Source organism: Spea bombifrons, chromosome 5, assembly GCF_027358695.1.
Source record: "Spea bombifrons isolate aSpeBom1 chromosome 5, aSpeBom1.2.pri, whole genome shotgun sequence".
In the NCBI taxonomy this organism is placed as follows: Eukaryota; Metazoa; Chordata; class Amphibia; order Anura; family Pelobatidae; genus Spea; species Spea bombifrons.
In genome coordinates this window covers 19,557,399-19,579,363 of record NC_071091.1, presented here as the reverse complement: position 1 = coordinate 19,579,363, position 21,965 = coordinate 19,557,399, and the positions used below count along the sequence as shown (strand labels likewise).

Sequence of the window (21,965 nt, the reverse complement as noted above, 5' to 3'; positions counted from 1 at the left end):
TGAAGTATTTTAAAATAAAAATGAAGCTTTAAAAATTTTAGAATGTTTATGGCTCGAAGTTCATCCTGCATAATCCAATAATACGAATTAAGATTTATCGATAAACAGATAACAGCAAAACTGGGATAACCTAACCGAGGAAGTTCCCAGAGTAGGCTACCTGGAGCTCTCTTTGTCATTGGGAGTTACCTTTCTGTAGAGACATGGCAAGCAACGCCGGCATAGTCCCAGCAAGTCTTTAGTGTTAAAAAACTAAGTGTGAAGTAAGAAAAAAAGGCATGGATTGGGCATTATAGGGGCAATGGGTTTGTATGGCCACATACCACGGACATTTAGACCAAGGGAAATTCCCTTGGGGACCCTTGGGAACCTAGAGAGTTCCCAGGTATGGGTGATTAAATGTTGTTAAAGGTAGCAAAAGAAACATGAGTGATTTATATGGAAATTTAAACCTATAAACATACCCCACCAATATTTAATATTTACAAAGCAGGAACCTCTCACCTCCACAGTCAAGCTGCAGGAACCCCCTCTCCCAATGCCCCACTTTGGTAATGTTACAGGGAATATATAATTTTGCCCCCTCTCCCTACAACGCAAGAGAAGGCACACTTCTCTTCTGATTACCTCCTCTCATTGCATGTTCCTCACTAATGCTTTCAGGCTTCTCTGGCCCCTGTACTGTGTGCCAGGCGGCGAGGGTCACCTCTCAACCCACAGTACAGTTGGTGAGACTGGGAGTGACAAATGACAGGACTGCTACCCCCAGCTCACTGGACAAAATCACTGCTTCCTGGGACAGGGGGATAGAGTCTCAGAATCAGCATTAGAAAGTTGAGTTGAGTGACTCTGACAAGGGCCAAAATGTGATGGGTAGACAACTGCATCTCCAAAACTGCATCTCTTGTGGGGTGTTCCTGGTCTGCAGTGCACAGTGCCAAAAGTTGTCCAAGGAAGGACTATATATGTGTGCATCGGTTACCTGGAGAACACATGGCACCAGGATGGACCCATGAAGGCCCCACCTCACAACTTACAAGACCTAAATGATCTGCTGTTATCATCTTGGTGCCAGATACCACAGCACACCTTCAGAGGTCTAGTGAAGTCCCTGAAGTCTATTGAAGTCATCTGCTCCTGAAAAAATAGGGCTCTTTTTTTTGTGTATCACATTGTAAGAAATGCTACACAAAATAGATGATCTTTCGCTTATTAATATTTGATCTTTCTGTAGACATTACCTCACTTAATGTAGTAAGCCTTTGAAGCCAGTTTATATTGTGAACTACCATTGTTTTAATTATGCATTTGATGCATAAATTCCATAAGGAAGCATATTTTAGAGACATTGCGTACATAAACCAAATGTCAGTGACTCTACATATGAGACAACATACAAAAGGTGCCACTTCTGTATACATGCAAACCTGCAACAACAAATTACCATAGCAACTGGGATTATATAAGTATGATTGTTAGAAACGTTCAGATATGAAACCTTGCAAACACTGGCAGTAAAGAACATTAAAAAAAACATTTTAATTATTCAACTAGTGGCTCAGGAGCCATCAGCTCCTTCCTGTCCAGCTAGAGAACTAATTTTAATAATATCACAAACAAAACAAAGGGCTCTAATTATGCCCTCAATATGAAATATGTTATGATCTATAAACCAGATAACGTCTTTCTAGTAAGCAATACAAGGTCAATTAATAGAATTAAAATATTTTAAACGTCTTTTGTTTATTTTCATCTTGAAAGGCTTGTAATTGGTTTAATATCATGCTTCTTGTGCCAACAATCTCTTTCCTCTTCTACTTTTATTCTCCGCAATTTTTGCAAGGGACTTCTCAGAATATCTGGGAATGACCCAGGACTTGGCCTCAAAAGAGATTCATAAAGAGAGTGTGTTTGAGTAAGGTGCCAGGATTCGACTCACAAAGGGACAACCCCCCAAGAAAATTCAAATGGCCTGAAATGGGCAGTAAAGGGAAGGGACATAGTCCAACATAGCTCCCATCTGGAGATTAAAATGACCCAGAGGGCCAGTAATTACCTATCTATTTTTGAGCCTCTCGACAAATTCCAGTGAGTCCCCAGGTATGCATGTTGGGTTATAAATAGTGTATGTGTCATGCTATAAGAACGACCTCTATTTGTTTTTGCTTTTGTATTATGTTTTTAAACATAAACTGGAGTTACATCTGTCCTGGTAGCCTTCATCCTTAGATTTTTTTATATAGTAGCACTTTATATATTATATTTAATTTGTTCTCTAAGTGAACATTGCAGATGTAGTAAAAAGTAAAATAGTACTTTTTTAGTACTCTTACCGCTTATAATATATCTATTTAAATCATTAGATTAGATTTGGCCAAAAAGACAAAAGCCATATTTATTTATTATCTGGCTATTATTATTATTAGTAATATGTATTGTCAGTATTTAAACAAAAGGTAGTTTTTAAACCATTCATATGTAGGGGTTCAGACATGTATTAATTTTTTGTTTGCTTATTCACTTTTGTTTCCCTATAATAAATTATGCACACCTAGCAAGGCTGATAACATACAATCAATGAATTCCCCTACAATCCCAAAACAAAGAAAATTCTAAACAGTGAGATATAATATGAGGTGGAGTTTAGTTTCCATGTTTCCCCCCTAACAATTAACCCTACTGTATCCTCAATCTAAAAATAAAATAAAACAATAAAGAAAACAAATGGATCTCTCTGGCTGTCTCTGACTCAAGGTCACAATGATGCAGGAAGAGAGAGAAACAGCAGACAAATCTCATTGCCACTGGAACACTGACCTCTGTGATTCGTTCATCACAGAGGTCAAATCATCATCGACATTGTGATTTTGGCCAGTGGGACAACTACCCCAGCATTGAAATTCTTTATTAAACCAGTTCTTGATTTCGCGTTAATAGACAGCTGTATGCTGTATGTCATTTGTACGTGTTCTGTCTCTGTTATCTTTGCCCAATCTATTAGATAAACACTCTTTGTCATGCTGTCTGTGGTAAGCAAGTTCAATCTTAATCACCCAAACATGACACTCTGACTAATGAAAGTTTATTCACTGCCATAAAGTATCAGTTCATTGTGGTGTCTAAGCAGGGAAATTCACCCTAATTATCCGACAACTGCCAACAATGGCAGCCTCCAGGTCTGCAGATAAATGAAGTTTATTGGAATAAAGTGAGATACAAACATTGTATACATCACTCCAAAACAAAAAATATTAAAAAAAATATTCCCTTTAATTTTAATTTCTCCTTAAATGTGACTCAAAAAACCATGACAGAAAAAGGCTCCAGGCACTCAAGGGTTCCATCAGGCAGATTTATTGAAAGAGACGAACAACAACGTTTCGACCTCACGATGAGGTCTTTATCAAGTTGACCTCATCGTGAGGTCGAAACGTTGTTGTTCGTCTCTTTCAATAAATCTGCCTGATGGAACCTTGAGTGCCTGGAACCTTTTTCTATTTTGATTTACTGGAGAGCTGGCCCTTCCTGGCACAGCTAAGCACCTGAGTTCCTGTGGGGAGTGAGTGCAGATTCCTGATTCTGGTGACACTCAAAAAACCATGACGGCATGGAACATCATTATTAATATGAATGGGTAAAATGCAGTTGAAGCTGCCAAATAGAAGGGGAGAGATAAAGAGAAAGGAGAGAGACAGTGAGAAATGGAAGAGAAAAAAAGAGATGAGGAGAAAAGGGGTAGATAGTAAGAGAGATAGATAAAGCACTGGACAGACAAAGAGAAAGAAGAGGGGTAAAGAAATAGGGGAAGGGTAATGAGAAAGTGGAGAGTGTTTGTATTTTGAAACTGTTAGGCTAAGTAAGTGTACGTAAGGGCCAATAAGTATGTAGCTGAAAGGGCAAGTGTGAGCGTGTATGTTTGTGTGTAAGTGCAAGCGTGAAAGTGTATGTATGTGTGTATGGGCATTTTCTCATTTGTAAGGACAGTGTATGTATGTGTATTTTTACAGTCTATATCCATACTATTACTGTTTTAGGCCTAAAGGGATTAGAATGATTCACTCTAACACACATTTAACCCAGGGATACTATTTTGTATAATGTTTAAATAAAAAAAATTGTGTCCTTCCAGATGTTGTGCTGCAAATGTATCTATCACATACCAAGGATATGCAATTTGGTAATATAATCCAAATGCTACATTTTGGGTTGATTAAAGTAGGTGGAGCTTTGGGACAGTTGGTTTGGTAACCTTTCAAGTAAGTAATTGCTAGCTGTGTTGCAAAAGTTTCCCTGGATTTTTTTTTAAATGATGGGAACTATGAATGCATGTATGTTTAAAGAAAAAACAGAACTAAATTTCCTACGCCAGTAGTTTACCTGTTTCCATTAAGTGTTAATCATGTTAGTTTTTGCTCTTATAGCATGTTAGACCACTAAAAATGGACCAAATTAAAAACTAAAAATAAAATGTGTGCTTCCTGACTCATCCATAATGTAGTGCAATATTTTATTAAATAGCAGGTTAGATATGAATGCATGGCTCAGGTTTATAGGGTTCATGTTTTCAAAAAAAGGGAATACTGCCCTCTAGTGGAAATCTGTGTTTTAAATCATATTGGGTTAGATTTAATCTTGGAAAAAAAGAGCTAAAAACAGTGATACATTTTTATCGGTAAATTATTTTGAGACAACAAACCTATTTTCTATGCCATTTTTCCCCCAATTACTATACATTTAGGAGCACTTCAGTGGAACGCCGTACATTCCCAATTCTGCCCAGTTTTACTCATCCCCTACTTTTCAAGAGTAAACAAATACAATGCATTAAAATGTCTACCTGCCATTTTCTAGACTTTTATCCTATAGTGAATATTGATAGTTGTTCTTCAAGATGTGACATGTGAGTTGTGCTGAGTTTTACAGTTCAAATTTAGCTTGAGTAACAACTTGAAAGTTTGTTTGAGGGTAAGCAATACTTGATCATTTCTGGGTTAGAAACCATAATCAGTTTTTTAAAAGTATATTGATTTCTGAAATTTGCACATATATGATTACTTATTGGGTTTAGAAATATAGCATCTCATAGAAGACGTGTGGTTCTATGCCGTTATATTACATGATGTTTTATAATACTATGATATTATATGTTCTCTTGTTTAGTGCAAAATACATTTTATAAACACAAATTAATCTGGAATTCCTCTTAGCTGTACTCAGTTACAACCCTTATCCTTATTACTTTAATAAAGGATACTGATATGCAGTTTAATACAATCCTCAAGTTGGCAAGAGTGCTATTCTAACTTGTCCTATAGTTTACGTGGCCATGGAAAGAAAAGACAAACAACTTCCAAACTCCTTCCAACATGAAACCTCATAAATATTTGAGAATGCTCTGATTCATTCAGTAATAAATCATTCAGCCCGGATTATTTGTTGAAATCTGTGGTTTTCAGAAACTCTCAGGAAAGGATATTGAGTCTGAATAACATCACAGTCTGTATTTGGGAAATCCTCAGCGTAGCACAATTACCACAAATAAAATCCCCAGATTATAACGGTGATATCAGACATACACCACTTAAAGTGTCCATGTTACTAAAGCAGGTTCTATTTCCAGATCTTCATGCAAAGTCCCAAATGACTAAAATCTGATTAAAATGGCTAAACTAATCTCTTCTGAAAGTCCCAGCAGATAATGAAATAGAAAAGTTGATGGATCGCTTTAGTAAATCCAGTAAAAAAAATCATTATATCAAATGTTTATATAAAGTCTGCAAATGTTCCATTTGCCGTCTAGTTATTTTTTATTATTATATTTCTTTTTTTTATTGGATATGTCCATGGTAGACATAGTTTTGCAAGCATTTTTCAAGCCACTGAGAAGTTGGGTTCTTATTTACATCGAAACTGTATCAACAAATGGCTCTAGGTTGGATTTTTTTGGCAATTGGTATTGCTGCTGCACAAACTTTAATCACAGCTCTTATGTGGCCTCCTCGCAAATCATGATGTAGTCAAGCCAGGATACGATGTCATATGTCAGTGTTTGGCTGGTGATGGCTAAGGTAGATGATCCGGACCCTGGTTATACAACCACCCCTGCCTGCCTATAATCACACCCATGTCCCAGTTCAAATACCTTAAATATTGTGTTGTATGTGTGTGTAAGACATGCATTTGATGCTTTTTATAGTGCTTTAACATGTAACTCCTAATACTCAGAAGTAAATTTACTTTAAAAAAATAGCTGGAAGCGCTAATTAAAAGTGTATTTGTAATTTCAGGCATATGCTGTGTTTAAAAGAAAAATAAATGTGTATTTAATGTTAAAAATCCATAAGCTGTGGTATTCCTTTTTGTATGATATCGGTGTCTTGAGATATTTTAGATTTATTGCCATAACGTATGCAGTGTGTGTTATGTTTGTGTCACTGTTCTTAGTAGTGTTTGGTGTTTTTTTGGTAAATATATTCAAATGTGCTTAAACCTGTATTTGTTTTAATTCAAGATTCAACCAAAAAGGTTAAAGATGTCTTGGAGGAGTTCCATGGCAATGGGGTTCTGGCAAAGTATAATCCTGAAGAGGTATGTTTTTGTACTTAAAATACAGGAGACATGAATTCATTAAACAGCAGAGAAATAAGTTGTAGTTGTAGTGTATGTTTTCTGTTAAATATTTTTTTTTAATAGTCTTTAATAGTCAGGTTTTCCTTCCAGGTAACAAAAATAGTGTTGCTGGGATAATGCGGATCCAGGGCAGCATCCCCAGCCCCTTGCACAGCCGCCATCCATACTGCTGGGTTATGATGTCATATTCCGGTAGTCCTCCTATTAAGGACGTGTGGAGCCTTTGTGATATGTAGGCTAATTTTATATAAAATAGAAATATTAAACCTTTAATAATGACAGAATCTATTAACTTTAGGTTTAACGATTACAAAATAGCAGCAATACATTTTAACAAAGAAACAACATAAAGATATTCAGCGCTTTCTATAAAATAAACCTTACTGTGCTTTAATGAAAGAAATTGCATTGCAGTGTTGTTGTCAAGTAATCTGTTTTAGCTGCACCGAGCTGTGCAATTTTCCCTTTTCTTGTAATCTTTATTATATCTGCAGGCTTTCTTCACTCCAAGCACCATGACACTGCTTTCATGTAGTTGTTGACAGCTTTTCTCCTACTTCCCGTGATCAAACACACACATAAAACTAAAAATAAAAATATTAGTTTAGCACTTTTTTCATTTTCTCATATCAAAGGCGCTGTCATACTTGGAGCACAAGCCACATCCCTAGATCTAGGTTTTTATATTATTGTACATCGGCCTTTTGCAGAAATGCTCGAAGTAGTAACACAATCAAAGATGACTATGCCAGACGGAGGTCTCTTTGTGCGATTGACCGAAACAACCTCAATTATATGTTTTGATATCTAATAATCTCACAGTTCTCACAAGGAATTGTGCCTTATTCCTGTCTATACATCAAAAGCATCTACGCTTAAGTGCAGTATATATAAATTAAGTGCATTTAAAGACTTAATTAACTGAATAATTGACTGAACTAAAAGAATACTCTTAATGTGGGTAGGAAAGAGTCATGTATTCAGAGACAGCTGAAAAGTTAGGGTAGGTGTTGAAATTCCTTCTTCCCTGTTTCTTTAGATTTGTTATTTTTTAGCTGTATTTTAGTATTGTCTGTTGTTTTTTGTGATTATTTGCAGGACATGTGGTTATGTTGCCCTCATACTGTTACCTCGATAAGTAGGACATTAAATATGGTGCATGTTACACACTTAGAATTCTTCTTTCTTTACCCAAAATACTTTTTTTGTGTATAACTCTTATCTGAGCTCTCAGAGGCCCTCCAATAGATTGAGTGACTGGTTGAACATCTGAAATGTTGGGAGGAACTGCTGTTCTACTCTTTGTTTGTCCTTTTATGGCTGCTTGTTTCTGTTGTTGGGGTCATAAAGAATGGGGTATAGACATATAACATAAGCACACAATGTACATAATGCATAATGCATAATGTACATCTAAAAGCCTCCATGTTAATAATTTTGTATCGAGAAATTTGGCAACTCCAATTAACTGTTTCTCTTTTTTTTTCTTTTGTGGTAATCAGAAGCAAGACATTCTAAAGCAAGTATGTATTCCAATATATGTATATATAGATATTTGTATTCACTTGTGACCTTTTGTTAAAATGCATGTCAATTACCATTGTGTGGTTATAATCTTATTCTGTGAAGCTTTTGTATTTTTTCTCTCACAGCTGTTAAAATTTGAACATTTTGGAGATTGCGCTGATCAACCAATTAAAACTATTTATTAATAGGGCATTTCAATTTCTTCTGGTCTTTAATTAACTATAAGGAAATGTATATGCAGTTCAGCATTAACCTGACCACCATTTTGTTAATTCCCAAAACAATGTAATCATGGACTAATGATGAAGGAGTGCTGTTACTTTTGGTGCTAACATTAACAATACACATGTTTCATAAAAAAAAAGACAAAAAAGCATGGGACATAGATTTCATACAGAAAAGAAGTAGTTTTCTGATAGGGAAAAGCCATGCTGCAGAATCTGATGGCATTAAATAAATAATAAGAAGAAACTAAACTTGTATATTTTAATAGTATTCATTCTGACCTAAACACAGTGTTTTAAAGCTAACCCAACGTATGACACAAAGAATATGACACCGGAAAATTATGTTGGATTTTATATTTTGTAAATAACTTTTGACTCTCAAGAGACTTTGCAAATCTCTACAAAATATTGTTTTGCATGAAATATAAAACTGCTTAATGGGACCAAAGAAAGATGCATAGGAAACATACCTAATGATTATAAAACTATCCCGTGAGGCTCTAAAATTCTATGGTGCATCCATGTTTTTATCCCATTAATGAGAACATTTACCACATAGAATTGCAGTAAATATTCATTTTGCTTTACTAATCCTAACATTTTTTTTTTGTTTAACTCAGACAATTGACTTCGAAGGTTTCCAGCTATTTATGAAAACTTTTCTGGAGGCCGAGTTACCAGATGATTTCTGCAGACATCTGTTTATGTCTTTCAGTAACAGATTCCAAAATCCCAGCCCATCACTCCAGAGTAGAACCCAGCTGCTCTCTGGAGGTAAGTAAAACCGGTATTTAAAATTATAAGACAGAACCTGAGCATTTTTCTCGTACACCTTCTTCAGTTTTTACTTAAAGAAGAAATATATTTCTCTGAAGAACAGCTTCATCTTTGCTAGATGTATTTATAAGACTGCATGTCTACATTTATAAGTTAGCTTACATTATTGACAACTATTTCAATTCAACGTAATGTGTCTGTATTGTAAAAAAATATTTCATTTTATTTATATATTACGGTTTTTGACACACATGCATATATTCATATGATTTCTGCATGATATCAGGCTCCAGTACAAAAGCCAGTCATTTTGTAATACATCAGTGTGTCCTTTACTGTCCACGGTTTACACAAGGGTCATGATTTATTGTGTAATGCAATGGCTACCCATCTTCTCTTCTAACATACTATACAATCCTCCATAAATCATCTAACATGTGCCTAAATTTTAAAAAGTGCTTCATATAATACAAAAGAAGCTTTGGGTCCTAAATTTATATAGAGGAGCAAGCTCTTTTTCCCAATTCGTCTCTGCTTCCTGCCTCTTGCACTCTTTTTTCTGTTCTAATTATTCCTCACTCTTTGTCAAGTTCTTTTCTCCTATCTCTTTTTTTAACCTCACTTGCTGACATGCTTTTCTTGTTTTTTATCTTCTTTCCTCTTTTTCTTTTATTTTCTTCTCTGTCTTTTACATGTTTCATCCTCTGTCTAACTTGTATTTTGCCCCCTATATATGTATATATGTATATATACCACAGCTCAAATAAACCTGTAGCTCTCCTTAACAAATCTTAGAGCTAAAAATGTAAAAGAGAGATTGGGAAGTACGTGAACTGCATGGATGATCAGCGAGAGTATGTATGTATGTGTAAGTGTATGGTATTAGAGTGTGTGGGTTGGTTTGTGGATTTGTATGTATGTGTAAGTATCTGATGGTAGTGTGGCTGTATGTGTGTGTATGTGAAAGGTGTTTACACACACTTACACACTCATGCTAGAAGACATGCTCATACTTACACACTCACAAATACACAAATTTATCAAAAATATACTGTTTTTCATAATAATAAAATTGCTTTTGTTTCCTCTAGGTCTTAGAATGAATTACAGAAGTAATAGTTCGTCAAGATCATCTTCTCCTGTGTCTCTGAGACCTCCAGAAGTAATTCAGCTTAAAGATATTGTTTGCTATTTATCTCTACTTGAAAGAGGAAGGCCAGAAGATAAACTTGAATGTATGCATATAATGTTAATAATACTAACAAACGATATGTACCGTGTTATTTTTATGGGATAGGCAGTTGTGATGAACCCATGACTACCATTTTTATTGTTTTCTGATGTTCTGTATGAAAAGATGAATAATCTCGTATTTATTTCCACCCCATGCAAGGTACATGTCGTATAGGATAGTCGATACATGTCGTATAGGATAGTAGGAAGAATATTCAGCCTGCAGGTCTCCGGTTGCATTCTGCTGCCACCTGCTGTTACTTACGTGTAACTATGAAATATTATATAGGGATGTAAAACTTGTTGACCTGGAGGCTACCAACAGGCCAGGTTTTTTGGATAGTCCAGCTCAATCTTGAGCTGCGGTTAAATAGGTTTAACTAGATTAAAGCACTGATGTTCAAGAAAGTGTTTTCATATAACGGCATGAGTTCCACACTCCTGCTTTAGGTAGCATTTGTGTAGTACTTGGTGGGGTGGTGGTATACATTTTGGAATTTGTAACATCTAGTTGCATTTTAAGTAACAAAACTGTATAATATTTCTCATGACATAAAATTATGTTAACATTTACATAACATTGCCACAGATTTAAAGGATATAGTTCATGTTAAATCTATACCAGTGGACCCCTGGCATTAATGGCATAAAACATTTATAATTAACCTTTGCTTGTGGATTCATACAGACTTGCAGCCTGAAAACCTGGTTTACCAGAACAAAATGACAACTTGTTTAAATATTTGTGTCATACTCTAATGACATGCAATCTAGATGGCCAAAGTGAAATTTGAGGCTGGGCACAGACCTTTCTGTATATTAATTTTTATATAAAAACAATTCAGCACAATCATGTTTCCAAAGCATACTTCTCAGATATTTTTTATTGAATCAAAATGCTATCGGCTGCATGGCTTAAGTAATCACATCAATTCTTTATAATGGAAGTTTTTGTTTAGACGTTCATAGGTCACGGCTTATTATTAAATATTTGCGCAAGTGACTCCAGATCAATTGATGTCATTCTTTCCAACACATATAGATCAGTGAGTCATTACTAGCTTCTTTTCAATAAAATACATAACTGTCAGAAGACATTCAACTTAATGCAGTCAACAATCATAAGAAGCATTTCATCCTCCCAGAACAATTAAAAGGAATAAATGCTCACCAATTATTCTTGAAACCCCATAACGCAAAATAAGAGACTTTGGGGTTTATTTATAATATACATTCTAGTGCAAAGTTTTAAAAGGTCTTTTTCCCCTGAGCAGCCAAAATAATGTACATGCTGATTGGATACAGAGCAGAGACAGGTTTAGTGCTACTTTTAGTTTCTTATTTTTAAACTTGATTGTAAATTATTCTAATATATTCAATGAATTATTATAAACTATTTATATTGAAATTGCATGAACCTTTTTACTGAAATACTGAAATAAGATGTCTGTGATGTTAAAACTGGAATCCTCAATTACCCCAAAGTAGCTTAATTAGTTCATTAATATCCAGCTTGCTACTTTGGGAAACTACTTGATTAAGCATGTCTTAAAGTGCTAAGATGGTTTTTTGTATAATGAATTTATTTGCACTCAATGAACTAAAGTGTCGAGCATTAAAATGGGGAAGGTGAGATTTGCATTTTTATAATTATATTGACAAACCATTTTTGTGCAGGGAAGCAATTGTAGAAATATTGAGGCAAAACCTTTATGATTTTTTATATGCCCTTCCTTCTTCTTATTCCTGTTACCCCCAGTAGGGAATTCTCATTATTAATATTAAGATGATAAGACTAAGATGAACTGTTGCATTACATAAAGTGGGCCCTTTTTGTAAATTTACAATCCAAAGGGAATGGGGTGTAGGAAAACATATAGAGAAAAAGCAAGCTATAGTATCTTAGATGAATGAGGTAGTTGTATGAGTGAGAGATAGATTCTACTTGAATAGATAGTACACTTAACTGAAAAAGTGAGTTTTTTCTTGAATATTGAGAGGGAGATTGAAAGCTGGAGATTAGGTGGAAGTGAGTTCCAGAGTACTGGGTCAGCACAACTTAAGTCTTGTAGGCGTGAAAAAGGGATATATGAAAAAGAGTGTATAGATCAAGTATGGGAGTATTTTGTTATGAGGGCCAAAATGTATGGGGAAGCAGTATTGTGGAGATCTTTGCATATTAGTATAAGGATTAGGAAAACATCTGATCCATTTATCTACCACCCTTTCAGTAAAGCGTCATTAGCCTTGAGATGATAGAGAGCCAGTGTACAGCTTCACAATAGAGAAGCAAAAGACCGTTGATTTCTTTTTATCCACCCTGTAGAATGAGTAGTTAATACATTGTGCATGAACCTGTCACTTCTCTGCTCCTTCCTCTTCAATGGATGTCCAAATAAAGTTAAGCAATGTATATTTTCCGGGATATAGGCACGGGGGGGGGGGTGTCGTGATGATATTACACAACCGTTCATGTAAGACACATGTAGACATGCAGGTATTCTAAGCACACGCAATCACGATCAATGGCTCTGAATCACATGCTGAACCCGCTACCTTTTGTTTTTTACAAAGTCACTCCTGGGAATGCTTTGTGATTCCGCTGAAGTAATTTTGCATATTTTTCCAGTTTAGTTATGACTGCATGTCCAAAATGTAATACTGTAATAATCATTTAAAATGATTACTGTTACAAGTAATGATTTGCTTTGTTTCAGTTATGTTTCGACTCTATGACACAGATGGAAACGGATATTTGGACAGCACGGTAATTCTCATTAATAGTATTCTATATCTCAGAGCACGTAAGGAAAAAAGGTATATACTAAGTAAATCTTTATTAAACAATATGATTTAAATACATATAAAAAAAAATATAATATAAAAGCATCTCGGCACCAAGACACATATAGGAAGGTACATATGAACAGAGGCACAGGACTACAGGAACTAGGATGGAAATACGTATGTATATAAAGGCATAAATAAGAAACACAAGGATGACCACAGCGATAAAGTAAAAAGGAACAAATGAAATAACATACAGCAATCAGGGCCGGCCCGACAATGGAGCCGAGTGGGGCAACCGCTCCAGGCGGCACTTTTGAAGGGACGGCACTTCGCCGCCCCAAGCCCTTTTTATTTTAATTTTTTTTAAAGCGAAAGAGAGAGAAAGGAGCGCCGAGTGGTCAGTACCCGCTCGGCGCCCCTCTCTCCTCTGCGGCGAGTCTCCCTGTTCGGTCTCGGTGCCGGCGAGATTTCCGGCGCTCAGCATTACAAGCCGGCACCGAGACCGAACAGGGAGACTCGCCGCAGGACTGCTGAAAGGTAAGTACAAGGGGGGGGGGGGGGTAGATAATGGGGGGGCAGGGACGGAGGGATAGGAAGGGTAGATAAGGGGGGGGGCGGCATTTTAAAATTCTCCCCAGGTGGCATTTTGCCTTGGGCCGGCCCTGACAGCAATGGTACATCGGTGCTCAAAAGTTACTAACCAAACCTAGAAACAAGGCTGAAAACAGCAAAAAGCCTGGTGATGAATGGTGCCAAGTCCAAACGTACCAACCCCAACGTACGTTTCGCTGCAATGAGCTTCGTTGGGGTTGGTACGTTTGTGCCTTCATATACATACGTATTTCCATCCTAGTTCCTGTAGTCTTGTGCCTCTGTTCATAGGTACCTTCCTATATGTGTCTTGGTGCCGAGATGCTTTTATGTTATATATTTTTTTTATATGTATTTAAATCATATTGTGTAATATAGTAGCAGCAATAAAGATTTACTTTGTATATACCTTTTTTCCTTACGTGCTCTCCTTGCAATAGGTTTTGGTGTTTATTAAATTGTTGCTTGTAAAGTAGCATAATCTCTGGCTGTGATACATCATCACTATGCAGTGTAATATATACAGTTACCAAGACAACATCTGATAATTGTTGTTTTTCTTCCAGGAACTAGAATGTATCATCACACAGATGATGCACGTTGCTGAATATTTAGAATGGGATGTCACCGAGTTGTGTCCTGTGAGTTTAATCTTCTGTGCATACATTGGGGTAATATGCTGATAAAGAGTTGTGCTACTTCCTTTAATTACAGCAATAATATATATATGTATATATATATATATATATATATATATATATATATATATATATATATATATATATATATGCAATAATAATTTAACATTTAATTCATAATATAGGAAGGTATTCTTTCATATTGGATAAAGATTATGATGATAACAAGTGCTTTATCTCTTAATATTTGTAGATACTACGGGAGATGATGGAAGAAATCGATTATGACCACGATGGCACTGTGTCACTAGAAGAATGGATTCAGGGAGGAATGACAACAATCCCATTACTTGTTTTACTTGGCCTAGAAAACGTAAGTGTTTTGTAATTATTCAGACACTATATCTCAAAACAGTAAATATCACGGTAATGGTCTAAACACAACCCATAGGTAGCTGTGTGTGCAGGTGCCTGCATAATTAATACCCCACACTTACACCAATTATTAAAATCACATCGATTTCTACATATTAAGTTACTATATGTATGTGTATGTATGTATGTATATATATATATATATACATATATATATATATATATATATCCTATATTCTACAACACTAGCTGCATTAATTATAAGTATACTGTTCTCACTCATCTGCATATTAACATAAAATAAGGGGCATTACACAGAGCAGGCAGACTCTACTCTGACTCAAAGGCAGACACCTTAGCACAGGAAGCACAACCTGCTCACCCTACGACAGGAAGTGCTCATGGGATAAACCACTTGTGGCAGTGAGGAGGTGGCATCTATTCTTTGAACCAATGTTCTCTGCAGCTCATGTGCCCCAAAATCACAATAACGTGTAGAGGAACAGTAAATTTGTTTAAGAAGGGAATTTGGGAAAGTAAAATACATTGTTGTTCTTCTTCTAAATGCTTAGTTCAATTACATAAAAAGTCTTGAAATGCCCTACCGCCACTCCAGCCACGCTTCTTAACACACTCCTCTGGTACAGGTAGCTGCTGTATGTAACATACCAAAAATGTTAATTTATCTTGAAGGGGATAAAAGCAATAAAATATAATGAACATATATAAAGAACTAGTACAAATAATCAAGCGTTACAGTGGGTTTAAGAACAATCCAGTTTGTTTTTTTTGCTTGAAAAAGGTGGTTATAATGGAATTTGTAGACACATTACATAATGATTGTATCACTTTATCTGGCCACTAGATGGCAACTTTCGACTGAGGAACCTGATAATTCCACATTAAACTTTTGTTATTTTTTATAATAACTAGCGCTGACAACTAGATATTCGGATAATCAAGAGAACAAAATGTATAAACAAAACTTATAAAACAGGCAAACATATGTCATATGTTTATAGAAGTTTGAATGTTCTTTGCTAAATTTACCTAATTTCAACTTTATACCAGAGAGGTCCAAAATCAGTCATCATACTCTAAATAAGTTATTTTTGGGTCAATTTATCACTTGCATTAAGTGCCTGAAGAAGTTATATTCAGTTTTTCCTCCATTTTTCCTTAATTAAATTAAACAATTTAAGTTGCTAATTTTTACTGAGAGGTGGATGTACCAGCTGTGGCACTAAACAAGCTGTGCTAGGTTGACATTCCAGCTCCTTAAAAAATCTGAATTCTCACATTATTTTGGCATACCAAAGGTATTATCTTAACCAAAATTAGCGTATTAGGAAAATAACAGCAATTATTATGGATACAACAAAAAAAAAATAATGTGATGCCGATGTTTGAAGGCAAATGGAAGGGTAGAGCAGAGAGGTTTTTTTAGAAAGGAAGTTCATAAAGTGAGAATTAAATGTGTATTTGAGAGAAATATATGAAAAATATTAGGTTTAATAGATATTAAACTGAGATATGTTAGCAAACCAGAGAAGAAAATAAATTAATAAAGTAAATAGAGAAATAGAATTCAAATAATCTCAAAATATTTTGTTATGTTTGGATACATCAAGTGCAGGGAGGGATTAAAGGGAGTAGACATATTGATGTTGAATTCAGTGTACTAAAATCGCTGGTTGTTGACTAATACAGCTATTAGGGAATCCATTAATTGCAGTTAAAATTGAGTGATTTTGCCAACATAGTGGTATAGTGGTTGATGGCAGACGAGCCCCCAATCCGGTGACAGAGTCGCTCCTACAGACTTTTAAAATCCTGGTGCCGCAACTTGGCTCCAAAAGTTAAAGGTCCGTACGAACGACCAATACAGTCTCCCCAGGCCAACTTCCGCCGTCATGAGTTAAAGGGCCATGCAAGCGACTCTATTGGTTGCCTGCAGGGGCCTCCTCTGGCATCAACCAATTGATTGATGCCCGAGGAGGCCCCTGCAGGTGACCAATAGAGTCGCTTGCACGGCCCTTTAACTCCTGACGGGGAACTTGGCCTGTCTCTCCGCTCCAAGAGTTAAAGGTCTTTAACTCCTGATGGCTAACCTACAGATTTCCGCTCCTGTTAGCCCCTGCGATGCTGCGTAGATAAGGTAGGCTAGACGGGGAAGGGACCAGGGAGATTGGTAAATGGAGAAGAAGACAAATACTTCGTCTTCGTCTTCATCTTCGTATGCGTTTTGCCACCGCTATGTTTGTATGTTTTGTATTCAGGCTGAACAACAAAAATGCACCCTTCGTGTTCGTTTTCATGTTCCCCCTGAATACGAATGCACAAGTCTAATGCATAGAATGGTAAAAAAAATGGCAGAAACACGACAAATAAACATAAATATACACTATAACAGAAAGTAAAGTGTATATACATCCAAATATAACAAAAATGTAATAATAATATTTATCGTTCTGGAAGCAGCAAAGAAAGAGGATTTATTGATGTTTGGGAGACTTTATATATATACTCTGTTGTAAAATTATTGGAGATTCTATAATTGCCAAAAATTCAGTTGTTGCCTAGTTTTTTCTTTGCTGCTGTTGGGAAACAATTAAAGGAATATATAGGATGATATAAAGCCTCTTGTCTTGTGATATACCGTATCTGCTCGATTATAAGACAAGGTTTTTTCCAGAGCAAATGCTCTGAAAAATACCCCTCGTCTTATAATCGGGGTCGTCTTATAATCAGACTGCAACTAGGTCTGACCGACCTGAATCCTCCTGTCCCCCCCCCCAACTTACCGGTACTTCTGAGTCCCCGGTCCTTAGTGCGGGCAGCGTGTAGAGCTCTACTCAATTCGCGTAGAGCTCTGCATGCTGCCCGCACTAAGCACGCGATTCGCGTACACAACTTCCGCTGCAGCCGGGAGGAGGTGTGGTTAGCAGCGGGGGTTGTCTGCGTCCATCGTGCAGACCTTCCCCGACTGTCAGAGATCAGAGTTCCCCGCACCGGGGCGGCCGGAGAAGGTCTGCGCGATGGACGCAGACAACCCCCACTGCTAACCACACCTCCTCCCGGCTGCAGCGGAAGTTGTGTACGCGGATCGCGTAGAGCTCTACACACTGCCCGGACTACGCACCGGGGACTCAGAAGCTCCGGTAAGTTTGGAGGAGGGAGGGGGAGGGAGTGTTAAATGGGGGGGCATAAGGCATTTCTGGAGGCAGAGTGCTCTGTGAAATGCCTTTTAACCCCCTTAATGTCACTCTGCCTCCTGAAATGCCTTATACCTCCCTATATGCCACTCTGACCCATAATATGCCTTTAACCCCCTAAATGCCAGAGTGGCATATAGGGGTATAAATCAATTCTGGAGGCAGAGTGGCACATAGGGGGTCAAAAGGCATATCATGGGGCACAGTGACATTTAGAGGGTTAAAAGGCATATCATGGGGCACAGTGGCATATAGGGGGTATAAGACATTTCTGGGGCAGAGTGGCAAGCCAGGGGGCACATGTGCATAACTGGGGGGGCAGGTTGAAAAAAAAAGGAAATACAAACAAAATATTTTTCTCATTCATAGCTTTTATTAAAAAAAAATTGTTCACATAGTTTACATGAATTAACATTTACTGGTAAAAAAAATTTCCTATAGGGTCGTCTTATATTCAGGCTTTTTCTTTTTTTCATAAATTAATATTCAGATTTTGGGGGGTCGTCTTATAATCGAGCAAATTGGTAATTATGGTACTATAAATGTCTGAAATTTAAGCATTATAGAGTGAGCGCCATCTAGTGTTCAACAATTATTATTACACCTAGCCATATTCTATGAAAAAGAGATCAGTTAGAAATTTGTGAAAAAATACTACAGTCATCTAAATCAGGGGTTGGGAAATCCAGTCCTCAAGGACTGCATACAGACAAAAAATCTGTGTATATTTGCCTAAAGAAAGTAGTATTAGTAATTTCGAATTATGGCCTTCGACAGGGGTTGTGATCTAAATTCAACATTGTAAAATATTTGCTAACATAAATATAGAAGCATCTTATTAACTGAATAGAACTGTGAATATGAATGTTATAATTATAATAAATTGTAATCTCAAATTGTTATGCCCTGATTGCCCATTGTACAATGCATTGTACAAATCTTCAATGGAGGCACTACATAATAATGTATAATAAGTATATATATATATATATATATATATCATAATAATGTATAATAAGTATATATATATATATATATATATATATATATATATATATATATATATATATATATATATATATATATATATATATTTATATACCTGAAACATGCTTTAGCCAAAAGAAAAATGCCCTTCTCCTCATTAGTTCGACCAACATCGTTGTTAGTGAACACTCCCTATGTTCTTTGACAGATTCCTTAACTAAAGGTAAGATCCTGTCCCTAGCTGCTGACACCTTTTCAGGTGGAAAACACTTTATAGATGGTAAACATATCTAACTCGAACACCCTAGTTGTATTCCAGTTTTACTGTTTTAACAGAAGCATATTTATGCTAATCCTATTCTGTGTATAAAATACATTTAGTGTTGATATGTTTTTTGCAGAATGTGAAGGATGATGGTCAGCATGTGTGGAGGCTGAAGCACTTTAACAAACCTGCCTACTGCAATCTTTGCTTGAATATGCTGATAGGACTAGGGAAACAAGGATTATGTTGCTCATGTAAGTATCTAATATGTATCCAGTGCTTTTTTTTTTAAGTATTTAAAATTTTATATATTGTTACAAAATAACCATTCTACAGACGAGTGCTTTTCTTATTCATTCATTCATTCAAAAAATGTTCCAGATTACCCAATAGTCTAAGTAGATGCAACATTTTTTCCAATTACACTCTTTCACATTCTCACTTATGCTCTCTTGGACTATCATGCTCTTTTACACTCTCTCACACTCGCTCTATCTCACACTCTCTCTCAGTGTCTCTCTCCCTTCTCGGCTGACTGGTTCTGTATCCCTGTCTCCTTTTCCTCTGTTCCGATTCTTCTCTTGATTCTTCTTTCTTTCTTTTTTTTTCTTCTGTCTTCTTTCTTTGTTCGCTTCTTCCTGGTATCAGCACTTCCACCAAAGGGGCAGAGCCTCTGTGCACACCCTCTCCTCCAATTGGAGGAACGGGTGAGAACGGGTGAGAGGCTGCCCCCGTGAGAGGCTGCCCCCATTAGCGGACGTACTCAAAGAGTCCAGAATAATGCAGAGAGATTAATAGTGAAATCGAGGTGCAGAACTGCTTCTCTTTCTCCACATATCTGTCTGCATTTTCCTGGCTTCTTGGAGTATTTTCGCAAAAGGGCGGGGCCACAGCGCGCACCAATGGGACAGCCTCTCCACAATGCACCAATCTGGAGAGAAGGTATGTCCAGAGGCTCCGCCCTTTTGCAGAAAAGCTACGGGAGGCCTGGTTAACAGAGCTGATACAGTGGAAAAGTGAACCAAGGAAGAAGTGAGAAGTACAAGGAGAGTCAAGAGAAGAAGCGGAGCCGCAAAAAGGGAAACAGGACAAGGAATCAGTCCAAGGAGTGTGAGAGTGATAGTGTGAGTGAGGGTGACAACAAAACCAAAAAAGAAACAAAATCAAAATTGTCTAAAAGAGAATGGACCAAAAGCAAAATGAACAATTTTGGTCCATTTTCACAAGTTTAATATACTTTATCAACATAATGTACATGACTGCTCATGTTCAACACACATAAATTTGCACCCAACAATATGGAAAGGGTCTGTTGAGAAAATCTGATAGAAAGAGTACAGGATTTATAAAGCCAAAAGAGGGACATTGCTGAAAGTCTTTGTGAAAAGAACTTCTGTTCTCACCAAATGTTCAAAAACTGAGCCTGGCAATACGGAACACATTTGATGTGCATTACATACAAATTCCTCCATATTTTATTTGTGTTACAAACTATATATTGAGTGTTTTTGAGTGTATCTTTCTCCTACCTAAAAACTGTTTGGTTTTGTTCAGTGTTTTTCTGATGGTGTCTAATAGTTATTAATTAGTGGCATCCTTGCAGTGTTAACCATAATCTACCATTCTGTATTCTAATATTATACTGGGAAATATCTCTCTATTTTTTATTTCTTAAGAAATAAAATGACATTAAAAGATTCATTTTTTTGTATGTACTTTTAATAACGTTGATACAATAATACAATATTTTGCCTAATGAGCCTGGAAAAATCAAATGTTAGAAGCAGATGGTGTGTTCCGGAAAGCAATGAATTTACGCAATGAAGACATAGTGTTGTTGTGGTAGGTTACAAATGAACTTTTACTGAGTACATGGCATCTATGACAACACTTGCTCTCTGGAAATGGACTAATCAGCCATTTAAGGATTGGATAAACCAATATACGGAATAGCACAAACTCATATGGTTTTTACTTTCGTGCTTGCCAGCTGCTCATAGGCATATATTTTGGAAAATGTAGATATTTTATTAACAAATGACACCAGTCCATTTGGCAGCCATCAATTTGTCTTCAAAGTGCACATCATTTGGGGTTCATTTTTTTTTTAATTTTTAGCTAGGACAAATTTAATTAGGCATTTCCTGCCATGCTGTGATACAGTTTTCATGCTTTTTTTTAACCGCATAATGCTTCCTGTAATTATTGACCTTCTGAAACAACAGCCCACGTTGAGATTTATTGGTGCAACTTCACCGTTTTGCTTGGAAATGGTGTTGTGTTTGTTCTGTTTGGAATCAAAAACTAAACTGAGTACTGTTCTACCACAATCATATATTCTTTTTTTTTTTTTCTTTTTTTCAGTCTGCAAGTATACAGTTCATGAACGCTGTGTGTCTCGAGCTCCTCCCTCTTGCATCAAAACCTACGTTAAGTCAAAAAAAGACACAAATGTAAGTACGCCATAATCACTGGTTATTTAACAACTGGAAACGGAGATTGGATTTGTTAAAACATTCTATATTTACGCAGGTAATGCTTCATTTCTGGGTGGAAGGGAATTGCCCAACGAAATGTGATAAATGTCATAAAGCAATCAAATGTTACCAAGGCCTCACTGGACTTCATTGTGTATGGTGTCAAATTACAGTGAGTATTTCCACCTAACTTCTCTTCTTGGTCTTCTTCAAAACAGCCTCAGTTTCATATC

At 36.4% G+C, this 21,965-nt stretch overlaps 1 protein-coding gene across 1 annotated transcript in view; it reads left to right on the top strand.

Annotated features, from left to right (window-relative positions):
* Positions 1–21,965, top strand: part of DGKB (diacylglycerol kinase beta) — a 208,115-nt gene that overhangs the window by 48,795 nt on the left and 137,355 nt on the right. Inside the window, exons 3-12 of the mRNA XM_053466113.1 lie at positions 6,512–6,588; positions 8,133–8,153; positions 9,005–9,158; positions 10,253–10,396; positions 13,112–13,161; positions 14,342–14,416; positions 14,667–14,786; positions 19,392–19,509; positions 21,620–21,708; positions 21,788–21,904. Coding sequence (XP_053322088.1) covers positions 6,512–6,588; positions 8,133–8,153; positions 9,005–9,158; positions 10,253–10,396; positions 13,112–13,161; positions 14,342–14,416; positions 14,667–14,786; positions 19,392–19,509; positions 21,620–21,708; positions 21,788–21,904 — 965 coding nt within the window. The remainder of the gene's footprint in view (positions 1–6,511; positions 6,589–8,132; positions 8,154–9,004; positions 9,159–10,252; positions 10,397–13,111; positions 13,162–14,341; positions 14,417–14,666; positions 14,787–19,391; positions 19,510–21,619; positions 21,709–21,787; positions 21,905–21,965) is intronic.